At 41.6% G+C, this 22,975-nt stretch overlaps 1 protein-coding gene across 1 annotated transcript in view; it reads right to left on the reverse strand.

Annotated features, from left to right (window-relative positions):
* Window positions 1-7,431: 7,431 nt before the first annotated feature.
* The window catches only part of rin3 (Ras and Rab interactor 3), a 61,451-nt gene continuing 45,907 nt past the window's right edge, over window positions 7,432-22,975 (reverse strand). Inside the window, 7 exon segments of the mRNA XM_034195422.1 lie at window positions 7,432-8,902; window positions 10,614-10,728; window positions 13,566-13,732; window positions 13,816-13,947; window positions 15,582-15,768; window positions 17,332-17,453; window positions 19,331-19,502. Coding sequence (XP_034051313.1) covers window positions 8,643-8,902; window positions 10,614-10,728; window positions 13,566-13,732; window positions 13,816-13,947; window positions 15,582-15,768; window positions 17,332-17,453; window positions 19,331-19,502 — 1,155 coding nt within the window. The 3' untranslated portion in view covers window positions 7,432-8,642.

Raw genomic sequence — 22,975 nt, forward strand, 5'->3', positions numbered from 1 at the left:
AAACGGCAATATTTGCATATAATGATGCTGAAAAAAGGTGAAAAAGTTATCATAGACTATTAGAACAAATTTCTTAAAACACTTTCATTGTAAAGATAACTATAAAAGTGTGAAATTTCCCCTTTTTTCTGTTTTTCATACAATATGATCAAAGGACATAAGTGCCCGTAGTCTAAGAATCTCCCACATACATACATTATATATATATATATATATATATATATATATATATATATATATATATATAAATATTGATTATTCTGCCTAACAGAAACCTGGTTACAGCAGGATGAATATGTTAGTTTAAATGAGTCAACACCCCTGAGTCACACTAACTGTCAGAATGCTCGTAGCACGGGCCGGGGTGGAGGATTAGCAGCAATCTTCCATTCCATCTTATTAATTAATCCAAAACCCAGACAGAGCTTTAATTCATTTGAAAGCTTGTCTCTTAGTCTTGTCCATCCAAATTGGAAGTCCCAAAAACCAGTTTTATTTGTTATTATCTATCGTCCACCTGGTCGTTACTGTGAGTTTCTCTGTGAATTTTCAGACCTTTTGTCTGACTTAGTGCTTAGCTCAGATAAGATAATTATAGTGGGCGATTTTAACATCCACACAGATGCTGAGAATGACAGCCTCAACACTGCATTTAATCTATTATTAGACTCTATTGGCTTTGCTCAAAAAGTAAATGAGTCCACCCACCACTTTAATCATATCTTAGATCTTGTTCTGACTTATGGTATGGAAATAGAAGACTTAACAGTATTCCCTGAAAACTCCCTTCTGTCTGATCATTTCTTAATACATTTACATTTACTCTGATGGACTACCCAGCAGTGGGGAATAAGTTTCATTACACTAGAAGTCTTTCAGAAAGCGCTGTAACTAGGTTTAAGGATATGATTCCTTCTTTATGTTCTCTAATGCCATATACCAACACAGTGCAGAGTAGCTACCTAAACTCTGTAAGGGAGATAGAGTATCTCGTCAATAGTTTTACATCCTCATTGAAGACAACTTTGGATGCTGTAGCTCCTCTGAAAAAGAGAGCTTTAATCAGAAGTGTCTGACTCCGTGGTATAACTCACAAACTCGTAGCTTAAAGCAGATAACCCGTAAGTTGGAGAGGAAATGGCGTCTCACTAATTTAGAAGATCTTCACTTAGCCTGGAAAAAGAGTCTGTTGCTCTATAAAAAAGCCCTCCGTAAAGCTAGGACATCTTTCTACTCATCACTAATTGAAGAAATAAGAACAACCCCGGGTTTCTTTTCAGCACTGTAGCCAGGCTGACAAAGAGTCAGAGCTCTATTGAGCTGAGTATTCCATTAACTTTAACTAGTAATGACTTCATGACTTTCTTTGCTAACAAAATTTTAACTATTAGAGAAAAAATTACTCATAACCATCCCAAAGACGTATCGTTATCTTTGGCTGCTTTCAGTGATGCCGGTATTTGGTTAGACTCTTTCTCTCCGATTGTTCTGTCTGAGTTATTCTCATTAGTTACTTCATCCAAACCATCACATGTTTATTAGGACCCCATTCCTACCAGGCTGCTCAAGCAAGCCCTACCATTATTTAATGCTTCGATCTTAAATATGATCAATCTAGCTTTGTTAGTTGGCTATGTACCACAGGCTTTTAAGGTGGCAGTAATTAAACCATTACTTAAAAAGCCATCACTTGACCCAGCTATCTTAGCTAATTATAGGCCAATCTCCAACCTTCCTTTTCTCTCAAAAATTCTTGAAAGGGTAGTTGTAAAACAGCTAACTGATCATCTGCAGAGGAATGGTCTATTTGAAGAGTTTCAGTCAGGTTTTAGAATTCATCATAGTACAGAAACAGCATTAGTGAAGGTTACAAATGATCTTCTTATGGCCTCGGACAGTGGACTCATCTCTGTGCTTGTTCTGTTAGACCTCAGTGCTGCTTTTGATACTGTTGACCATAAAATTTATTACAGAGATTAGAGCATGCCATAGGTATTAAAGGCACTGCGCTGCGGTGGTGTTGAATCATATTTGTCTAATAGATTACAATTTGTTCATGTAAATGGGGAATCTTCTTCACAGACTAAAGTTAATTATGGAGTTCCACAAGGTTCTGTGCTAGGACCAATTTTATTTACTTTATACATGCTTCCCTTAGGCAGTATTATTAGACGGTATTGCTTAAATTTTCATTGTTACGCAGATGATACCCAGCTTTATCTATCCATGAAGCCAGAGGACACACACCAATTAGCTAAACTGCAGGATTGTCTTACAGACATAAAGACATGGATGACCTCTAATTTCCTGCTTTTAAACTCAGATAAAACTGAAGTTATTGTACTTGGCCCCACAAATCTTAGAAACATGGTGTCTAACCAGATCCTTACTCTGGATGGCATTACCCTGACCTCTAGTAATACTGTGAGAAATCTTGGAGTCATTTTTGATCAGGATATGTCATTCAAAGCGCATATTAAACAAATATGTAGGACTGCTTTTTTGCATTTACGCAATATCTCTAAAATCAGAAAGGTCTTGTCTCAGAGTGATGCTGAAAAACTAATTCATGCATTTATTTCCTCTAGGCTGGACTATTGTAATTCATTATTATCAGGTTGTCCTAAAAGTTCCATAAAAAGCCTTCAGTTAATTCAAAATGCTGCAGCTAGAGTACTGGACGGGGACTAGAAGGAGAGAGCATATCTCACCCATATTGGCCTCTCTTCATTGGCTTCCTGTTAATTCTAGAATAGAATTTAAAATTCTTCTTCTTACTTATAAGGTTTTGAATAATCAGGTCCCATCTTATCTTAGGGACCTCGTAGTACCATATCACCCCAATAGAGCGCTTCGCTCTCAGACTGCAGGCTTACTTGTAGTTCCTAGGGTTTGTAAGAGTAGAATGGGAGGCAGAGCCTTCAGCTTTCAGGCTCCTCTCCTGTGGAACCAGCTCCCAATTCAGATCAGGGAGACAGACACCCTCTCTACTTTTAAGATTAGGCTTAAAACTTCCTTTTTGCTAAAGCTTATAGTTAGGGCTGGATCAGGTGACCCTGAACCATCCCTTAGTTATGCTGCTATAGACGTAGACTGCTGGGGGGTTCCCATGATGCACTGTTTCTTTCTCTTTTTGCTCTGTATGCACCACTCTGCATTTAATCATTAGTGATCGATCTCTGCTCCCCTCCACAGCATGTCTTTTCTTGGTTCTCTCCCTCAGCCCCAACCAGTCCAGCAGAAGACTGCCCCTCCCTGAGCCTGGTTCTGCTGGAGGTTTCTTCCTGTTAAAAGGGAGTTTTTCCTTCCCACTGTAGCCAAGTGCTTGCTCACAGGGGGTCGTTTTGACCGTTGGGGTTTTACATAATTATTGTATGGCCTTGCCTTACAATATAAAGCGCCTTGGGGCAACTGTTTGTTGTGATTTGGCGCTATATAAAAAAATTGATTGATTGATTGAAATATCCATCCATCCATCCATTTTCTTCCACTTTATCCGGAGTCGGGTCGCGGGGGCAGCAGCTCAAGCAAAGCCGCCCAGACCTCCCGATCCACACACACCTCCCTCAGCTCCTCCGGGGGAACCCTGAGGCGTTACCAAGCCAGCCAAGAGACGTAGTCCCTCCAGCGTGTCCTAGGTCTTCCCCGGGGCCTCCTCCCAATGGGACGTGCCCGGAACACCTCTCCAGCGAGGCGTCCAGGGGGCATCCAAAAAAGATGCCCGAGTACCTCAGCTGGCTCCTTTCGGCTCGACTCTGAGCTCCTCCTGAGTGACTGAGCTCCTCACCCTATCTCTAAGAGAACGCCCAGCCACACTTTGGAGGAAACTCACCTTGGCCGCTTGTACTCGCGATCTCGTTCTTTCGGTCATGAGCCAAATCTCATGACCATAGGTGAAGGTCGGAACATAGATCGATCAGTAAATCGAGAGCTTTGCCCCCCTGCTCAGCTGTCTCTTCACCACGATGGTCCGATACAGCGACCGCATCACTGCAGACGCTGCACCGATCCATCTGTCGATCTCATGCTCCATTCATCCCTTGGTCGTGAACAAGATTCCGAGATACTTAAACTCCTCTACTTGAGGCAAGGACACTCCACCGACCTGAAGGGGGCAAGGCACCTTTTTCCGGTCGGGAACCATGGCCTCGGAATTGGAGGTGCTGATTTTCATCCCGGACGCTTCACACTCGGCTGCAAACCACCCCAATGCACGCTGAAGGTCCTGATTTGACGAAGCCAACAGAACCACATCGTCTGCAAACAGCAGAGATGAGATTCTGTGGTTCCCAAACCGGACTCCCTCCACACCCTGGCTGCGCCTAGAAATTCTGTCCATAAAGGCAATGAACAGATCCGGTGACAAAGGGCAGCCCTGGCGGAGGCCAACGTGCACTGGAAACAGGCTTGACTGTTACCGGCAATGCGAACCAAACTCCTGCTGTGGTCATACAGAGACCGGATAGCCCTTAGCAAAGGACCCTGGACCCCGTACTCCTGGAGCACCCCCCACAGGGTGCCCCAAGGGACACGGTCGAACACCTTCTCCAGATCCACAAAGCACATGTGGACTGATTGGGCGAACTCCCATGAACCCTCGAGCACCGATGGAGGGTGTAGAGTTGGTCCAGTGTGCCGCGACCAGGACGAAAACCACACTGCTCCTCCTGAATCCAAGGTTCGACTACCTGTCAATTCTCCTCTCCAGTACTCTGGAATAGACTTTACCGGGGAGACTGAGGAGTGTGATCCCCCTATAGTTGGAACACACCCTCCGGTCCCCCTTGTTAAACAGAGGGACCACCACCCCGGTCTGCCAATCTAAAGGCACTGTCCCTGACTGCCACGCAATGTTGCAGAGGTGTGTCAACCAAGACAGTCCCACAACATCCAGAGACTTAAGGTACTCAGGACAGATTTAATCCCCCTCAGGAGCCTTGCAACCGAGGAGCTTTCTGACCACCTCTGTGACTTCGGCCTGGGTGATGGATGAGTCCGCCTCTGAGTCCCCAGTCTCTGCTTCCTCTTCGGAAGACGTGACGATGGGATTGAGGAGATCCTCAAAGCATTCCTTCCACCATCCGACAACATCCCCAGTCAGGGTCAACAGCTCCCCACCCGCACTGTAGACAGTGCGGGTGGAGAGCTGCTTCCGCCTCCTGGGGTCTCAGAGGGTTTGCCAGAATTTCCTCGAGGCCGATGATAGTCCTCCTCCATGGCCTCCCCGAACTCCTCCCAGACCCGAGTTTTTGTCTCTGCGATCGCACAGGCTGCAGCACACTTGGCCTGCCGGTACCTGTTATCTGCCCCCGAGGTCCGACTTACCAACAAAGAAAGTAGGACTCCTTCTCAGCTTGACGGCATCCCTTACTTCTGGCGTCCACCACCGGGTTCGGGGATTGCCGCCACAGCAGGCACCAGAGACCTTGCGATGACAGCTACGAGCAGCCGCATCGACAATGGAGGTTGGAGAACATGGTTCACTTGGACTCCATGTCTCCAACCTCCCCTGGGATGTTGGAGAAGCTCTCCCAGAAGTGTGAGTTGAAGACCTCGCTGACACAGGGTTCCACCAGTCGTTCCCAGCAGACCCTCACAATACGTTTGGGGCCTGCCAGGTCTGACCGGCTTCCTCCCCTCCCAGCGGATCCAACTCACCACCAGGTGGTGATCAGTCGACAGGCCCACATTGCTCTTTTGGGCTGAGCCTGGCCGGGCTCCGCGGGCTAAGGGCCGACCACCAGGCACTCGTGCGCGAGCCCAAACCCCAGGCCTGGCTCCAGGGTGGGGCCCCGGCTCCGCCATACTGGGCAACGTCTCGGTCCTTGATTTTGTACTGGTCATGGGAGCTTCTGAACTGCCCTTAGTCTGACCCGTCACCTGTTTGCCTTAGGAGACCCTACCAGGGGCACAAAGCCCCCAACAACATAGCTCCTTGGATCATCCGGGTACACAAACTCCCCCACCATGATAAGGTGGGAATATATATATATATATATATATATATATATATATATATATACAACATAAAAACCAAACTAAACTGAATGATCAAAGAAAACAAGGAACTTTTTCCTGTGGTCCTAAATAAAAATAAGTCCAATGTTTTACATATTTTAAAATAAAAATACTTCATTGTTATATTAAATTACAATATTAACAGTGTCAGTGAATAAAAAAACATCCTTTGTCAAAATCATGAAAATGTAAAAAACGTAATAAAACTGAATGATCAAAGCAAACAAGGAACTTTTTCCTGTGGTCCTGAATAAAAACAAGTTCTCCAATGTTTTACATATTTTAAAATAAAATATTTCATTGTTATATTGAATTGCAGTATTAACGGTATCAGTGAATAAAAACAACCTTTGTCAAAATCATGAAAATATAAGAAACAAAACAAAGATGAGGATGTCTCTGTTGTCTTGTCAGAGGGAAACAATAATAACTTTATTTATCACCCTTTCAGAATATATACACTTGTATTAAATGTAAAAAGCAAAATCCTTGAATTCTTTAAACATCAATCAGAAATAACCCCTAAACCTCACTATTGGATATATATATATATAATACACTGGATATAAACAGCACAACGCAAACAATTGAACATTCTTCAGTTGTTACAGTTGTGTTCTTCTGTACACTGAGGACCCCCCATGTCTCTTTGTTTATTTACAGTTTCACTCAAAATAACAAATCTGCACTGAAATTTATGCAAAGAAACCATGAGGTTTTGTGGTGGACCTGTGAGAAGTGATAGAACCTGGAAATTTAAAGAAAGTTTGTTTAATGCTGTCATACAAACAAAAGCTAATGTGTATGTGTTTGTGTGTGTACAAATAAATAAATAAAAACAGTAAGTACCAGGTGTTGATAAATAAATGCCACATCCCAAAGAACATGCTCCATCACAGCCAAGTGAAGAAAATCAACTTTTATTTAAATTATGTTTTGATTGTGAAAACTAATGAAATGGGACGAAAAGAAAAGTACAGTGAGGAAAATAAGTATTTGAACACCTGCCAACCAGCAAGAATTCTGGCTCACACAGACCTGTTAATTTTTCTTTAAGAAGCCCTCTTATTCTTATTGGAGTAAGCAGGTATAAATAATGTGTGGCTACATGAAAAATAATAACTACAACTATTAATAATAATCATAATGTAGACTGGCGTCCTGTCCAGGGTGCACCCTGCCACACACCCTATGAATATGCTTGATATTTGATTTTGTGCAGCACTTTTACATATAATTGAAAATTATTAAATTATTTTTATTATGGACAGAACGTGGGCACCATAAGTGAAAGTTAAACTAGGAATGAGCCTCGTGAGACATTATGTAACCCTTTGCCTGACTTGGCTTAAAATGAATATCATGTGACATACTTTGTTTTATTCATGTCAAAAGAAAACAAGAAGCAGCCACTTGTTGTAAAAGTCCATTTATTTACTGTGGATATATAGAAAACAAAACAAACATAGTAACTGTGCAAATCAGTTGAAAAAGAAAACGGGACCTTTAGTGGCCAAAACTATATTGCATAAAACTCAAAATCTTACCAGGTACACAGGACTGTATTTGTCTAATTTCTAGTCAAAACATCTTAATCAATGTATATCATATAAGACACAACCACATAAGTAAAATATGAGGTGGAAGTACTTGTTTTCTTACTTGCTATTTTGCACAGAGGAGATGGACCAAATGCATCCCCCCCCGCCCCACCACCCAGATTAATAAAATATTCTGATTCTGATATTAGATCATCCACCTGAAATATCTTCAGTGAAAAAATCTTAGAAAGTGCTTCTATTTAAAACACCTTGATTTCATGTTTTTTAAAAATTCATAAATTACATATTTCCTTACCCCAGCAGAAGGTGAGAGAGCATTAATCCCCATCACAATGAAGCAAAAACATAACAAAATCATGACCTGTGATGGTAAAATGCAGTCTGCAGTCCCACCACTAGATGACACTAAATCATACATACTGTAGCTTTAAATATTTAAGATGCATAGTCTAAAACAATTCCTTATATAAGAGAAATTAGATAAACATACTTGGTTGGTTTTGAGTTTTTGCAGTGTACTTCCACAAAGAAAAAATCTGCTGTTTTTAATACTGAAATAATGTGTTTTCTCATTTGATACAAGTACAAGTTGTCTTTGTCTCCTGTATGACGCAGAGATCACATGTTTGAGCATCAGAGGGACAAAATCACTTCTAACTATTCTAACAATAAACATGATGATAATAGTCTGTATGTGCAGTCTGTATTATAATTAGACAGACAGAAAACTGTATCTCCTGCAGTGCCCGGGGTTCCAGACCCCGTGTTGACATCCAGAAGTCTGTGCTGTTTCTTTTTTTTTTTTTTTTGTCGTCTGTCACTGCATGTAGTCTGTGCTGTCAGGATGATTAGCTGCTCCGACATGAAGCATGTGGACATTATGTCCAAACACTGATGGATACTGAAACGGAACACCTCTTTTTATTTTAATCTGTACTTTAAATGACATGAACAGATCTGACATTAAAGCAAAGTCCTAAAATTTTTTTGGCTTCTTGATTTCACTCAGTGCTTTGGGTCAGTCTCCATGTCCATGTCATGACCACAGTGATGCCGGAGCAGTTACAAACTGATCAGACTCTCCTCTTCTGCTGCCGTCGAATCACCAGCTGCCGCGTCAGCGATGCGGCAGCTTTCTGCAGGTTGACCTGGGGGCGGGTCACAGGGGCCGCTGTGGCACCGCAGGTCGTCACCCTGGTTGGCAGGGTGATAGACGAAGCAGTAGGCACCCGGCTGGAGGCTGTTCTTAACACTGAGAGCCAGATCTGTCAGGGCGAGGGGCCGGAGAACACCGTCTGTATACACACTGAGTGTGTAGGAGTCTGAGACACACAGGAAGCAACAAAATAACACAACTGACCAAATGACTCATTTAAATATGAGTCAAAGTGTGAAACAACATATGAAACTAGAGCACAAACCTCCACCAAGACCAGTGTCAAATTCCACAAATTTTTACAATAGAAAAAAATTTCAAGGTCATAGTCTTGTTAGAAGTGGCTTTTCATAAGATAAATTATCATACAAATTCTAATCCAATTACAATTTTTTCCACAAATCTGATTGGTTAATCGTGTGAGATTTAAGGCTGTATAATATTGGGGTAACAGTGGCAAAATATTTGACCATTTCACATTTGGATGTATTACTCTGCGCCCTGACCGCTGTTCTGACGAGATGTCATTCCTGTCGAATATCATTCCTGTCCTCCGCACAACTGTGCATGCATGCGTAGTATTGTCAGGACGTGAAACTGTCGATTTATGTGATGAAACGCACAATTTGACAAAACACCAGCCGCGCGCGCTGCTAGCTGTTAGCTGAGAGCAAGAGAAAGTCGCGTACCGACAACACCGCCGCCGCCGAAATGGGTGAATTTAAGCTACCATACGAAAGTATCGATGTGGATTCTGATACAGAATTACCGTTTCACATTTGATGGATTTTCACGTTTGATGGATTACTCTGCGCTCTGACCGCTGTTGGAGCGATCCTGCCTCGGCTCGACGGTAAGCCTCGCCGACCGAATTACCTACAGAAAAATAAACCGTGCAAACGATGGAATTGAATTCGAATGGGAATAACCCCCTTGTGTCTGATGATTTGCGGACGTTCATGTAGTTATACGGTCACAAATAGCCGTTTTACGGTGATACGTAAAACTCCTTTTTACCCCGCTTACACGTCGCCGGTAAAGTTCAATTTGCGACTGTATAACCAGCATGAACATCTGCAAATCAGACACAACAGGGTTATTCTCTAAATATATCACGGCTGAGTGGATCCTTGTCATTTGATTGGTGCTTTGTATGTCACATGCAACCCAGTCTCACGGCATGTCGTGATTCAGCAGCACAAAATATACATTAATCTATTGGTTTGTGATATTGTGACGAAAATGGCCTCATTTTCGTCACGACAGCACAAATTCATTCTCATTCATTCCGTGATGGCTGCACGAAATTAAAAGTGAAGTGGGGGGGTGGTGGTTAAGGTTAGGGTGGGGAGGAAGGAGTAAGATTAGGCTATGGTTAAGGTTAGGGTTGGGGGTGGGAGTAGGGTTAGTAATAGTGAGTTAAAAAAAAACCCTGTCACGAAAATTTGACTCATTTTGTCACGGGAGCACGAGACTGGGCTGGTCACATGACATGGATCCCATTTGTGCTGCATTGCATTTAGCGTGCAAATTTGGTTCCATACATTTTGTACCATTGTACACTGCGAACCCCACCCACACACACACTATGGAGGTGCGTTTAGCTAAACATGGCAGAGTTTGTTTTGCTGACGGATGATGATTTGTACAAGCTAACACACACACACACACAAAAACATCCACTACACCAGGGTAACCATAGTTTGATTACTGAAAACCAGGACTCATCAAATGGTTGGAATCTGGCTTGGGGTTTGAACTACTTTCAAAGTTCAGCAGCAACTCAAAGTGGCTGAACACTGAAAAATCCTTCATCCCTCAAAGTGTGAAAAGCCTGGTACAGACCCAAACCTCGTGAGCACTGTGCATTAGATCACCTTGTTCAAAGCGTGCAGCGCACTGGTCCGACAGCTGCTGGACTGTTGTTGTCGGGAGGATGCCCAGAGTTTTGGGGTTGATTCCCATCTCAGGACAGCACACTGTTAGGAAGTCCTGCACAACAAACACACAAGTTAAACAAGTTCACCATGTGCGAGTGAGGATCTTTGATTCAGGACGACAGCATGACAGAAGGACACTCTGATTGATGGAGATCCAAACAGACAAAAAGTGTGATAGGAGAGTGATTTAAAAGGACAACAGCTGGAATCATCTTGGCTTTTTAGAATCCTGCAGATATTTGCAGATTCAACATGATTCAAAAAAATCAATGTGTTTTTCTGAGTTGAAAACAGTTTGGATGGTTTGTCATTAAGTAGTGAATCTGAATAACATCGTCTTTGTGCAACAAAGTAACATCACAAGCACTGCATGTGAACTTTATTCAGGGGCCTGAAGGGGGCACTGTTTGTTTACACTGGTAATGGAAGCATTGTAACACTGAAGAGAATGCAGTGAAATTCAAAATCCTTTAACATTGTACACACACACACACACACACACACACACACACACACACACACACACACACACACACACACACACACACACACACACACACACGTCTTAGGTTATGGCTGTCAACCACCCAGGCAGACAACTGGTCCACCATCATCTCTTGAAAGTAGCCCTCTAAGCGCTGCAACCAGGTGACATGTTGATTCCTTTCCAGCCGCTAGGATCATCAACACTGAGGCACTGACATACTGGATCATGTTCAGTGCCACATGACCAAGAGGTCATAGGTGACATCCCTTCACAATGCAAGAGATACAACTCAGGTGCCTCTCTCGACATTACCTTTTGTTTTTGGCCCAAAGTCATTCCAGTGATACCAAAGGAACCTCCAGAGAGACCACGTACAGTAGTGTTCAGAATAATAGTAGTGCTATGTGACTAAAAAGATTAATCCAGGTTTTGAGTATATTTTTTATTGTTACATGGGAAACAAGGTACCAGTAGATTCAGTAGATTCTCACAAATCCAACAAGACCAAGCATTCATGATATGCAACACTCTTAAGGCTATGACATTGGCTATTAGTAAAAAAAAATAGAAAAGGGGGTGTTCACAATAATAGTAGTGTGGCATTCAGTCAGTGAGTTTGTCAATTTTGTGGAACAAACAGGTGTGAATCAGCTGTCCCCTATTTAAGGATGAAGCCAGCACCTGTTGAACATGCTTTTCTCTTTGAAAGCCTGAGGAAAATGGGGACGTTCAAGACATTGTTAGAAGAACAGCGTAGTTTGATTAAAAAGTTGACTGGAGAGTGGAAAACTATATGCAGGTGCAAAAACTATAGGATGTTCATCTACAATGATCTCCAATCGTTAAAATGACAAAAATAAAAAAACTAAAAAAAAAAAACAGAGACGCGTGGAAGACAACGGAAAACAACCATCAAAATGGATAGAAGAATAACCAGAATGGCAAAAGCTCACCATTGATCAGCTCCAGGATGATCAAAGACAGTCTGGAGTTACCTGTAAGTGCTGTGACAGTTAGAAGACGCCTGTGTGAAGCTAATTATTTGCAAGAATCCTCCGCAAAGTCCCTCTGTTAAATAAAAGACGTGCAATTTGCCAAAGAACACATCAACTGGCCTAAAGAGAAATGGAGGAATATTTTGTGGACTGATGAGAGTAAAATTGTTCTTTTTGGGTCCAAGGGCCACAGACAGTTTGTGAAACAACCCCCAAACTCTGAATTCAAGCCACAGTTCACAGTGAAGACAGTGAAGCATGGTGGTGCAAGCATCATGATATGGGCATGTTTCTCCTACTATGGTGGCCTATATATCGCATACCAGGTATCATGGATCAGTTTGGATATGTCAAAATACTTGAAGAGGTCATGTTGCTGAAGAGGACATGCCCTTGAAATGGGTGTTTCAACTAGACAATGACCCCAAGCACACTAGTAAACAAGCAAAATCTTGGTTCCAAACCAACAAAATTAATGCCTCACAGATGTGAAGAAATCAGAAAAACTGTGGTTATACAACTAAATACTAGTTTAGTGATTCACAGGATTGCTAAAAAAGCAGTTTGAACATAATAGTTTTGAGTTTGTATCATCAACAGCAGATGCTACTATTATTGTGAACACCCCCTTTTCTACTTTTTTTTTACTAATAGCCCAATTTCATAGCCTTCAGAGTGTGCATATCATGAATGCTTGGTCTTGTTGGATTTGTGAGAATCTACTGAATCTACTGGTACCTTGTTTCCCATGTAACAATAAGAAATATACTCAAAACCTGGATTAATCTTTTTAGTCACATAGCACTACTATTATTCTGAACACTACTGTACCACAGACATCCAGTCATCCCCTCAGGTCATTGGTTAGTGTCAAGGTTTCACAAGAGGAATCATTAGGATCCTAAAGACTGGGAGCTAAATTCTCCAGAGAAGGTATTAGCATCGCCAAACACCTTTATACAAACCTCATGACTCCATAGGCTTTTCCTAAGTTAGGTTCTTCTTCAGTCTTAAAGGCCAAAGTCCAAGATGTAGTCTTAAAAACGTGATCAAGTTTCATATTTTCATAACTTGATATAACAACAATGGGGAGGTGATGGTCGTCAGTCTAAATCCGTATCAGAGCAGAAAGTCACTAAGGGCCCTAAGGGCCTCAGCCCCCAAGTTACTGCCAGTGTGCAGCTGAGCACCTTGATGACATCAGTGTGTGAATTTGGGGGATGTGAGGTATTACTGTAAAGCGCTTTGAGGTTCTGATTCAGATGGAAATCCAGTCTATTTAACAACAGGAATAAAAAATAGGTCCAATGAATCGTCAGCGTGGTCATGTGACAGCCATCTGATAGTTTGAGTTCATGCCGTTGTGACAACATAGATGCTGACTGGTGTGCACATGAGTGTGTGTACCCGGACAGATGCGTGGGCCATGCGCTCCTGGTTGAGCGTGCGTCGTCTCTCCCAGCGGTGGATGGAGTCCTGAACCTCCCTGCTGAGCTGCCGTGTCGCTGACCTCTGCTGGTCAAAACTCTTTATGTGCTCCAGAGCGCCGTATGTGGTGGTCAGATAGTACGAACCTGCACGCAACACACAATGTGACAGCGTTATGTGGCCATAACACAGCGTGCGTGACAGAAAGTTTGTGTGTGTGTGTGTGTACCTTCTCCTAGTGTGAGCGACGGGTCCATCAACTCCATCATGTATTCAACATCCAGCTGCAAGGCCACCAGATTGGATCTCGCCAGGACGTACATCATTACAGGCAGGAAGTCATCAGCGCCGTGGGCCCGCCCTAAACACACACACACACACACACACACCCATATTGAACATACGTTTACATACAACACAGCTAAAAACCTGAGTTTTAAGTCAGAATGTCAACTTTATTTCATATAATTAAAAAATGTTTTTTGAATTACACTAATATATATATATATATATTATATATATTGTTGAGTATTTTGCATGTTTACATTTTTGTAAGTTGAAACTTACAGGATGTTGGTACAAAATTGTCACAGTTTAAAAAACAGTGTCAGCACAGATTGAGAATGGGTTTAAATTTAACTGTTTGACTGTAAAACCTAATTAGTGTGAAAAAAAACCAATAAGGTAACACTTTGCAGGGACGTTTCTAGAACATAGGTAAAAAGAAGTTAGAATAACTTAAATTAAAAATAAATAATTTTGCTACATAATGACACTAAAAGATTTTAATTAAGTTGGTTCAACTTAATAGTAACACAGAAAGCAAATCAAGTGCACGAAACCACAGAACTAAATGTTTTGCTTCATCTGAGTTAGTCTGATACTAAAAGTCAAACTAACTCAGGTTGTTAGTGAGTTAGAATAAAAAGATACATGCAAATTGTTACCTTATTTTATTTATTCATCTATTTATTTTAAATTTGAGCAGTGCATTCTCTTTTTTTTCAGACTGTAATTCAGAGTTTCAGTGGGTCAACAGTTTCCACACACCGAGATGAATGTAAAAGCTGTGAACAGTTCCACAGATTGAATTGTTGATAAATGTTTTCAACTGACTGGCGGGACAACTAAAATGACTGAGTGGGGTCATTTATGGCACTGTTATATTTTATACTTTTTAAATGGCTCTGTTTATGTTCGTTGCACCTTTTCTGCTTCCTTTATCTTTGACAGATATTCTGAAATGTTGCAATATAATTAATTATTGAATTTATATGATAAAATCAAAGCCATTAATGAAAAAAGATCTTCCAGGGCCTAAAAGACCTGACATAACTTTCCGTTATCCTTTCTGCATCAATGGGACAATTACTGTTTCACAAACAAACAAAAAAGCTGCTGGACAAGTAGACTGACAAATGGTAGGACACATTTTTCTGACTGAAAATATCATAATGGCACACATAAATATTTGACTGGGGTCATAGATCACCCCACTCAGTATCTTGACAGTTAAGAGCCGACTGGAGAATCAGAACCTTCTTAGATTTAAAGGAGGAATAAAATTAAAGACTGAATCAAAGGCTTCCAGAGCACAATTTTGGATCTTCATGAACCAGGTTCCTCTTTAACAGTCCAACAGAACCTCAGGATGAATTAGTAATGACGGTGTTGAAGACAACACACAGAAATCGTGCTCCAGCAACACGAGCTGAAAGGCTGTCAACCAAGGAGGAAGTCTTCTTTTCTTCTTCTTAAAATAGGCTGTGTGGAAACTCCCCTGACCTTGTGGCTTAATGAGGCTGGTTACTGTTCATGAGTTTAGCTAAGTGTTGGGGATTATCCTTGATGTTGTGTAGATTCTTTCATGGAGTAGAACCACTGAGGAGCTCATAAGTGACCTCCTCCTCTGTTTGCTTGGGGTCTCCACAGTGGGCCCATTTACTATGACTGATGTATGTTTTTTCACAGTGTCAATGGTTTAAGGATGATTACCTGGGCAGCTGACAGACATGGAGTCGTAGATGATTTTACAGGCCTTGAGCAACAATTCTATCTTCTTCTGAGGAGAATAATCCAGATGGAGGTTACTCAGTTTAATGCTGATCTTCTCCATAGCAGGAGCCTCAGGGACAGCAGTGGTTACCCCTAAAGCTGTGGTGGTGCTGCCCAGGACAACAGACTGGAACAACAGTACACACAACGTTATCAACACCGCTGGTACTACTACTACTACTACTACTACTACTGCCAAAAGCTCCATAACATCAGTCTGCCCAACCTGGATGAAGGGATGGAACCAAAAGTGCACAATGACTGGACTGATAGATGATTGTAAGGATGGATTCTTGAATTAAGAAATGACATGATGAAAGAATGTATGGATGACAGAATAAAGGGCTGATAAAAGGACGGATGTTGTGAGGTGACAGATTAAAAAGATGAAGTGGTTAATGGAAGGACATCACAGAAAGGAAGAACAAGAGATGATCAATGACAAAACTTATGATGGAATGATGTACAAGGGCAGATTGAGAAGTTTTGAGCCTGACCCTGGAAAAGCAGGGTGTAGTTCTCCATCTTTTATAGTCTGACAATCCAGCATTTCTCGAGAACGTGTTAAGTTTTAACTCAGTGGGTGCAATGTTGAGAAATGTTGGTTTCCCAGAATGCAAAAGATGGAGAACCACACCTTACTTTTTTTGGGTCAGGCTCAAAACTTCTCAAATTGCCCCTCGTGCATATGGACGCAAGAGGCATGGATGGAAAGATGAATGATAGAAAATGATAATGGGTGGGCCAACAGATGGATGGAAGGGCCAAAGAAAACATGGACTGATGGATGGATAAAGGAGTATGTGGGAGATTAATAATGATTCAGTGACACATGATGAAACTAAGAAGGAATGATGAATGATAGAAGGTTGAACAGATAAACACAGTAATGGGTGAAGAAGAAGAAGAAGTAATGCTCTGAAGCCCATCGGGCCCATGCTTAACCCTGGATACCATAGTGTGAAGTAAATTGGAGTCTATGACTCCACCAGGATGGGACACCAGTCCATCACAGGTTACTTCCCCAGGGAAGGCTAGTACCCATTTATAGCTGGGTAGAATGAAACACTGCAGATGGAGCATATTGCCCGACAGACGGGTAGCCTGGAGTCAAACCACAGTCTCCAAATTGTTAGTCCAACTCCTGTCCAGAGATCCACCTGCTCTGCAGTCACTGGATGAAGGGACAGACCCAGTAGATGGTGCATGATGGAAGGATAAATGGCTGAAAGGAACAAAAAACTAATGGATTGATGAACAAAGTAAGGTTTGAAGGCTTGATGGATGGATGTCAAGTAAAGGCTGAAAGTAAAAATGGAAGGAAAGATGACAAAATGAGTAGAAGTCCTACCACATATTTATTCCATCCTGCCACTAAACTAACTGATTCTAACTAGTTCAACTCTTCAGGCAGGTGGATGAGTTCATCAGGGAAATCAGGGGCACAGCTATAATCAGTGGATGAATGGATAGACAGAAGATCATGATGGAGAAGATGGATAATTAAAATGTAGATAAATGGATAGAGAGATACAGTAGATGATGGATGCACAGACTGATGCCAGAAGAATGAATGATGCATGTAGACAGGTGGATGGATGGTTTAGTGTTCCTGCCTTCCTGTACTTCTATTACTGCATCTTTGAAGAGTACTAATTGAGTTATTTGTGCTCCGGTCCACACGTGGCACCTGGTTCTGTGTGAGTTTCTTCAGGCTGCTGTCATTCTCATGCAGTTTTTCCAGACTCTGATAAATGGGCTCCCTGAGGGGCTTCAGCACGCTCTTACACAGAGCCGCTTCCACGATGCTGTCTGCACACACACAAGGACAAAATATTAGGAACACTTTCATTATGAAGCAACAAGACATCTAATCATCACTTTGATCATTAGCTCAGAGTTGAAACATCTTTCTAAAGTACCGTCAGTACAACTAAGTATCACTGTAGACGGCTTTGGCTGAAGAATTCTTGTATTTTATTGCACTGGAGTAGTTGTTTTCCAACTGGGGGATCAGGTTTGCAAGAAGGCAAGTGGGAGTGATGATGGAACATTTTAGGTTTTTAACAATATCTTTCTGTGTGTCAATCAAAAGGTAAGTGGAGACCTCAAAACCAAACGACCTCGGTAACAGCGGTACTGATATGATCTCGGAGCCGCTACATCATTGGAAGCTTTTCAAAGCACAGCGTGTTTTCTGCAGTGGACTTTAAGACAGGTTGAAGAGCGCATGCTGTTCAGTTTTAGAAATGACATTAAAAAAAAGCGGGGGTGGGTGGGATAACAGGAGATTTTCATAGGTTTTGTGTTGTGGTTCCAAGATTGTAGTGGTTCCAAGATTGCTGGTCCCAGGGTCACATGGTTCCAAGGTCTCTAGGAACCAATCAAGAAAGAGGCTGAAGCTGTTGAACAGTTGCTCCAGTCAGATCCATCGGAGCTTCTACTCCTTCAGAGGAGATCTCTTAGTGGCTTCCCTCACTGGTCTCCTTCATACACACTCATTCAGTTTCTGAGGACGTCCTGCTCTAGACAGACTGACTGATTGGTTGAACTGAACTTCAAGACATATTCAGTGACTTGGACATTTTCAATCCTTGACTTGTCTAGTTGTAAAACTTGGTGCTGCTGCACCAAGTTAAAAAATCCACTGGCCAGGCAAAATAATTTTGCATTTTGTGATAAAAGCACCCAAATTTGATACAAAGTAGCCAACATATGAAAAAAAGAAAAATTTGGATATTGTGAATTTTCATCATGGTTGTCATGGCGAACATTTTTCAAAATGAAAATTGAAAAATGCTCCAATCGTATTGAAAAACATATTGCATAATTTGTCTGATTATAAAGAGTCCAAAAAGGTATAGTTTGGACCATCTATGATGGGATGTTCTGGAGTTATGTGGTTAAAAACAGCAAAAATGATGACAAAGGTCAATTTCAGTTTGTACAGGGGTCAAAAGTTAAAGTTACTCCAATTTTGGTCAAATAAATATGTTTGGCTACATCTTTGCCAAAATGTATGCTTTTATCACCAAATGCACAATTCTTATGAAAAAAAAGTTATGCCATCCCACTAACTGTGATGTTTTAAAGGAAATAGTGAGGCCCTTATATAGCCATGTTTCAATGTTATAAATTTGTAATTAATTTAAATGAAGTTCTACATTTTTACCATTTGAGAATTACATTTAATTTCTTTCGTATTATTTTTTTAATTGAGGGGTTCAGAAGCAAAACCCAGTATATCCAAAAAACAAAACAAAACATAAATTCTTAGTTGACACAAACATGCAGTTGGCTGCATCGGTATCTATCAGCGTGCAAAATATTAAAGAAATTTTAACAGGCCATTTTCATTTATCAATGGAAAGCTGGACATTTTCTCGTGCCCTTTTCCTTTAAATCTCCATGTAAAAAATTACTTACTAGGTTTTGCATCTGAACCCTTCAATTATTGCTTTTAAAGTAACTGGATTTTTATTTGTTACATTTTGATTTGGGCAAATCTCTTTGATCTGATGTTAAGATATAACATGTGACACTCAAAGTGCATGATTATTTTTAAATGTGTCTCTCAATGTTGCACACATCACATTCACAGTGTGACAAACTGTTTACACACACAAGTGTAATAAAATGCTGAGGTCAGAGATGAAGCTGGGTTTCCTGTGGGACGTGTGAAGTTTCACCTAGTTTTTCTTGTGTGTACTGGTGTTGTGGTTCCAGCATGACCTGCAGCTCTGTGCTCTGCAGGAGGTAACTCTTCAACTGAGTCATCATCTGTCTGATCTCCTGCAGCAGCTCAGTAGAAGACGAGTGATGCGACATGGTGTCCAGAGTGAATGCACGGTGCTCCTTCACCTAAACACAAACAGACACACAAACACAAAGCTCCTCATTCCTCAACCAGGAATTTTTCTGTCTGTCCTTTGGAACCAGCTACTTCAGAGATCAGTCATACCACGCCATGCAAAGTTCATCTCGGAGCAGAAAGGACTAACTGAATGTTAATGTTTCTTTAATGATGGTGAAAAACAGTGATGTGCATTTGGAGCATGTCCAACTTCAGTTTGCTATTTCTGTGCCATGTAATCTGAGTGTAATATAAAATGCAGGGTGCAAGGCGTAAAAGTTGTGTATTTAGTCTCTTAATCAAGGATGGTTTTTTAAAAGTTTTTTGCAACAAAAATTAGATACTCAATCAGAGCCTGCAGCTGGGGGTAATCACAGGGTAAACGTAGAACATTGTGAGCTATCAGGAAAATTTTAAAACATATTTAAAAAAAAAATTGTTGTGTTGGGATAAATTGAGAACGTCACCTAAATTGAGGATCAGATGTGCTTGTGTAAAAGTAGGTGAAAGTGGACAAAGAGGGTGCCCAAGGTCGGTCCTCAAGATCTACCTTCCTGACACTCTTAGTTGTCTCCCTGTTCCAACACACCTGAATCCAATGAAGGCTCATTAAAAGCCTGCTAACGAGTATTTTCACTGGATTCAGGTGTGTTGGAACAGGGAGACAACTAAGAGTGTCAGGAAGGTAGATCTTGAGGACCGAACTGTGCACCCCTACACATGCTGTAATCTGGACTCCTCCTTCTGATCCTCCTCCTCAACATGAAACCAATAAAAAGGATGTTGCACTCTTCAGTGGAAGACAGTTTTGAAATTGTAACAAACACTTTGCAGGTTTTTGGAAAAGTGTAGAAAAACCCCAGAAGTAAGGTGGGTCATTCCATGTGAAATCATCCGACTTTCATCCGAGTCAGTGACCCGGGAGGGTCACTGACTCGGATTCTCAGGATTTTTTTATTTTACAAGTACCCACATATGTCTGATGAACACATGCAAAATATTTCTGCTTAATTCCAAGTAGTTTTTTAGATATGTTTTTTAATCAGGGTACACCTACGTATTTTACACTCGCAAATACATGTTGAGCTTTTTTTTCATTTTAAAAAGGCATTATCTCAGCTAAAAATGCATATATAAAGCTCAAATTTGGAAAACACCCCATTTGGGCACCCCAGATACAGTAGTAATTTCAAAAATGGGATACAAAAGCTAATTTTTCATTCTGTAGCATCACAAAAATGACAGTTTGTCTGTTCTCCTCGCAAAAATTACAAAATTTCAAAGAGCTGTACTAAAGAAGGGATTCAGTGGATAATCTTCATATTGTAGAATACACAAATCTGGAGTACTAGTTATATGTGTGTAAAACATTGTGGTCATAACCTGAAGGGTTTTTTGAATTATTCACCTCTTGAAAATCGAACAGGATTGTAGAATGTCAAAAATAGACCTCCAGTCTCTTTATGATTTGACCACGTGGGCTCAGCCACTTCATAATTTTTTTGTGGGGAGCATATTGATATACCAACTTACAACTGGAAAAGTACTGCAGATGTGGTGAGAGAGACAGCTAGGACAGTACTGGGTATGACATCTGGACAGTGGAAGGAAGACAAGGAGACTTGGTGGTGGAATAAAGAGGTCCAAGGAGAAAGAGGTTGGCGAAAAAGTTTTGGGATAGTTGGAGAGATGAAGAAAGTAGACAGGAGTACAAGGAGATGCGGCGTAAGGCGAAAAGAGAAGTGGCAAAAGCGGAGGAAAAGGCATATTGCGAGCTGTACAAGAAGTTGAATAGTAAGGAAGGAGAAAAGGACTTGTTGCGATTGACCAGACAAAGAGACAGAGCTGGAAAGGATGTGCAGCAGGTTAGGGTGGTAAAAGATCAATCAATCAATCAATCAATTTTATTTATATAGCGCCAAATCACAACAAACAGTTGCCTCAAGGCGCTTTATATTGTAAGGCAAGGCCAAACAATAATTACGTAAAAACCCCAACGGTCAAAACGACCCCCTGTGAGCAAGCACTTGGCGACAGTGGGAAGGAAAAACTCCCTTTTAACAGGAAGAAACCTCCAGCAGAGCCAGGCTCAGGGAGGGGCAGTCTTCTGCTGGGACTGGTTGGGGCTGAGGGAGAGAACCAGGAAAAAGACATGCTGTGGAGGGGAGCAGAGATCAATCACTAATGATTAAATGCAGAGTGGTGCATACAGAGCAAAAAGAGAAAGAAACACTCAGTGCATCATGGGAACCCCCAGCAGTCTAAGTCTATAGCAGCATAACTAAGGGATGGTTCAGGGTCACCTGATCCAGCCCTAACTATAAGCTTTAGCAAAAAGGAAAGTTTTAAGCCTAATCTTAAAAGTAGAGAGGGTGTCTGTCTCCCTGATCTGAATTGGGATTGGGATTAAAAGATGCACATGGTAATGTACTGACAAGTGAGAAGTGTGTGCTGAGAAGGTGGAGGGAATATTTTGAAGAGCTGATGAATAAAGAAAATGAGCGAGAGAAAAGGCTGGATGATGTGGTGAGAGTAAATCAGGAAGTACAAGAGATTAGTAAGGAAGAAGTGAGGGCTGCTATGAAGAGTGGAAAGGCAGTTGGTCCAGATGACATTCCAGTGGAGGCATGGAAATGTCTAGGAGAGATAGCAGTAGAGTTTCTAACCAGATTGTTTAATAAAATCTTGGAAAGTGAGAGGATGCCTGAGGAGTCGAGACATGGTGTGCTGGTTCCGATTTTCAAGAACAGGGGTGATGTGCAGAGCTGCAGTAACTACAGAGGCATAAAGTTGATCAGCCACAGCATGAAGTTATGGGAAAGAGTAGTAGAAGCTAGGCTTAGAAAACAGGTGAAGGTCTGTGAGCAGCAATATGGTTTCATGCCGAGAAAGAGCACTACAGATGCAATGTTTGCTCTGAGAATACTGTTGGAGAAGTACAGAGAAGGTCAGAAAGAGTTACATTGTGTGTTTGTGGACTTAGAAAAAGCTTATGACAGTTTGCCAAGAGAAGAGCTGTGGTATTGTATGAGGAAGTCTGGAGTGGCAGAGAAGTATGTTAAGGTAGTGCAGGACATGTACCAAAATAGTGTGACAGCAGTGAGATGCGCAGTTGGAATGACAGACTCATTCAAGGTGGAGGTGGGATTACACCAAGGATCAGCTCTGAGTCCTTTCTTGTTTGTAATGGTGATGGACAGGTTGACAGATGAGATCAGACAGGAGTCCCCATGGACTATGATGTTTGCAGATGACATTGTGATCTGTAGTGAGAGTAGAGAGCAAGTTGAGTCTAGTCTGGAGAGGTGGAGATATGCTTTGGAGAGAAGGGGAATGAAAGTCAATAGAAGCAAGACTGAGTACATGTGTGTGTGAATGGGAGGGAGCCCAGTGGAATAGTGTGGTAGAGAGGTGAAGAAGAGAGTGCAGGCAGGGTGGAGTGGGTGGAGAAAGGTGGCAGGAGTGATTTGTGACTGAAGAA

This window comes from Thalassophryne amazonica, chromosome 19 (genome assembly GCF_902500255.1).
Source record: "Thalassophryne amazonica chromosome 19, fThaAma1.1, whole genome shotgun sequence".
NCBI classification, from domain to species: Eukaryota; Metazoa; Chordata; class Actinopteri; order Batrachoidiformes; family Batrachoididae; genus Thalassophryne; species Thalassophryne amazonica.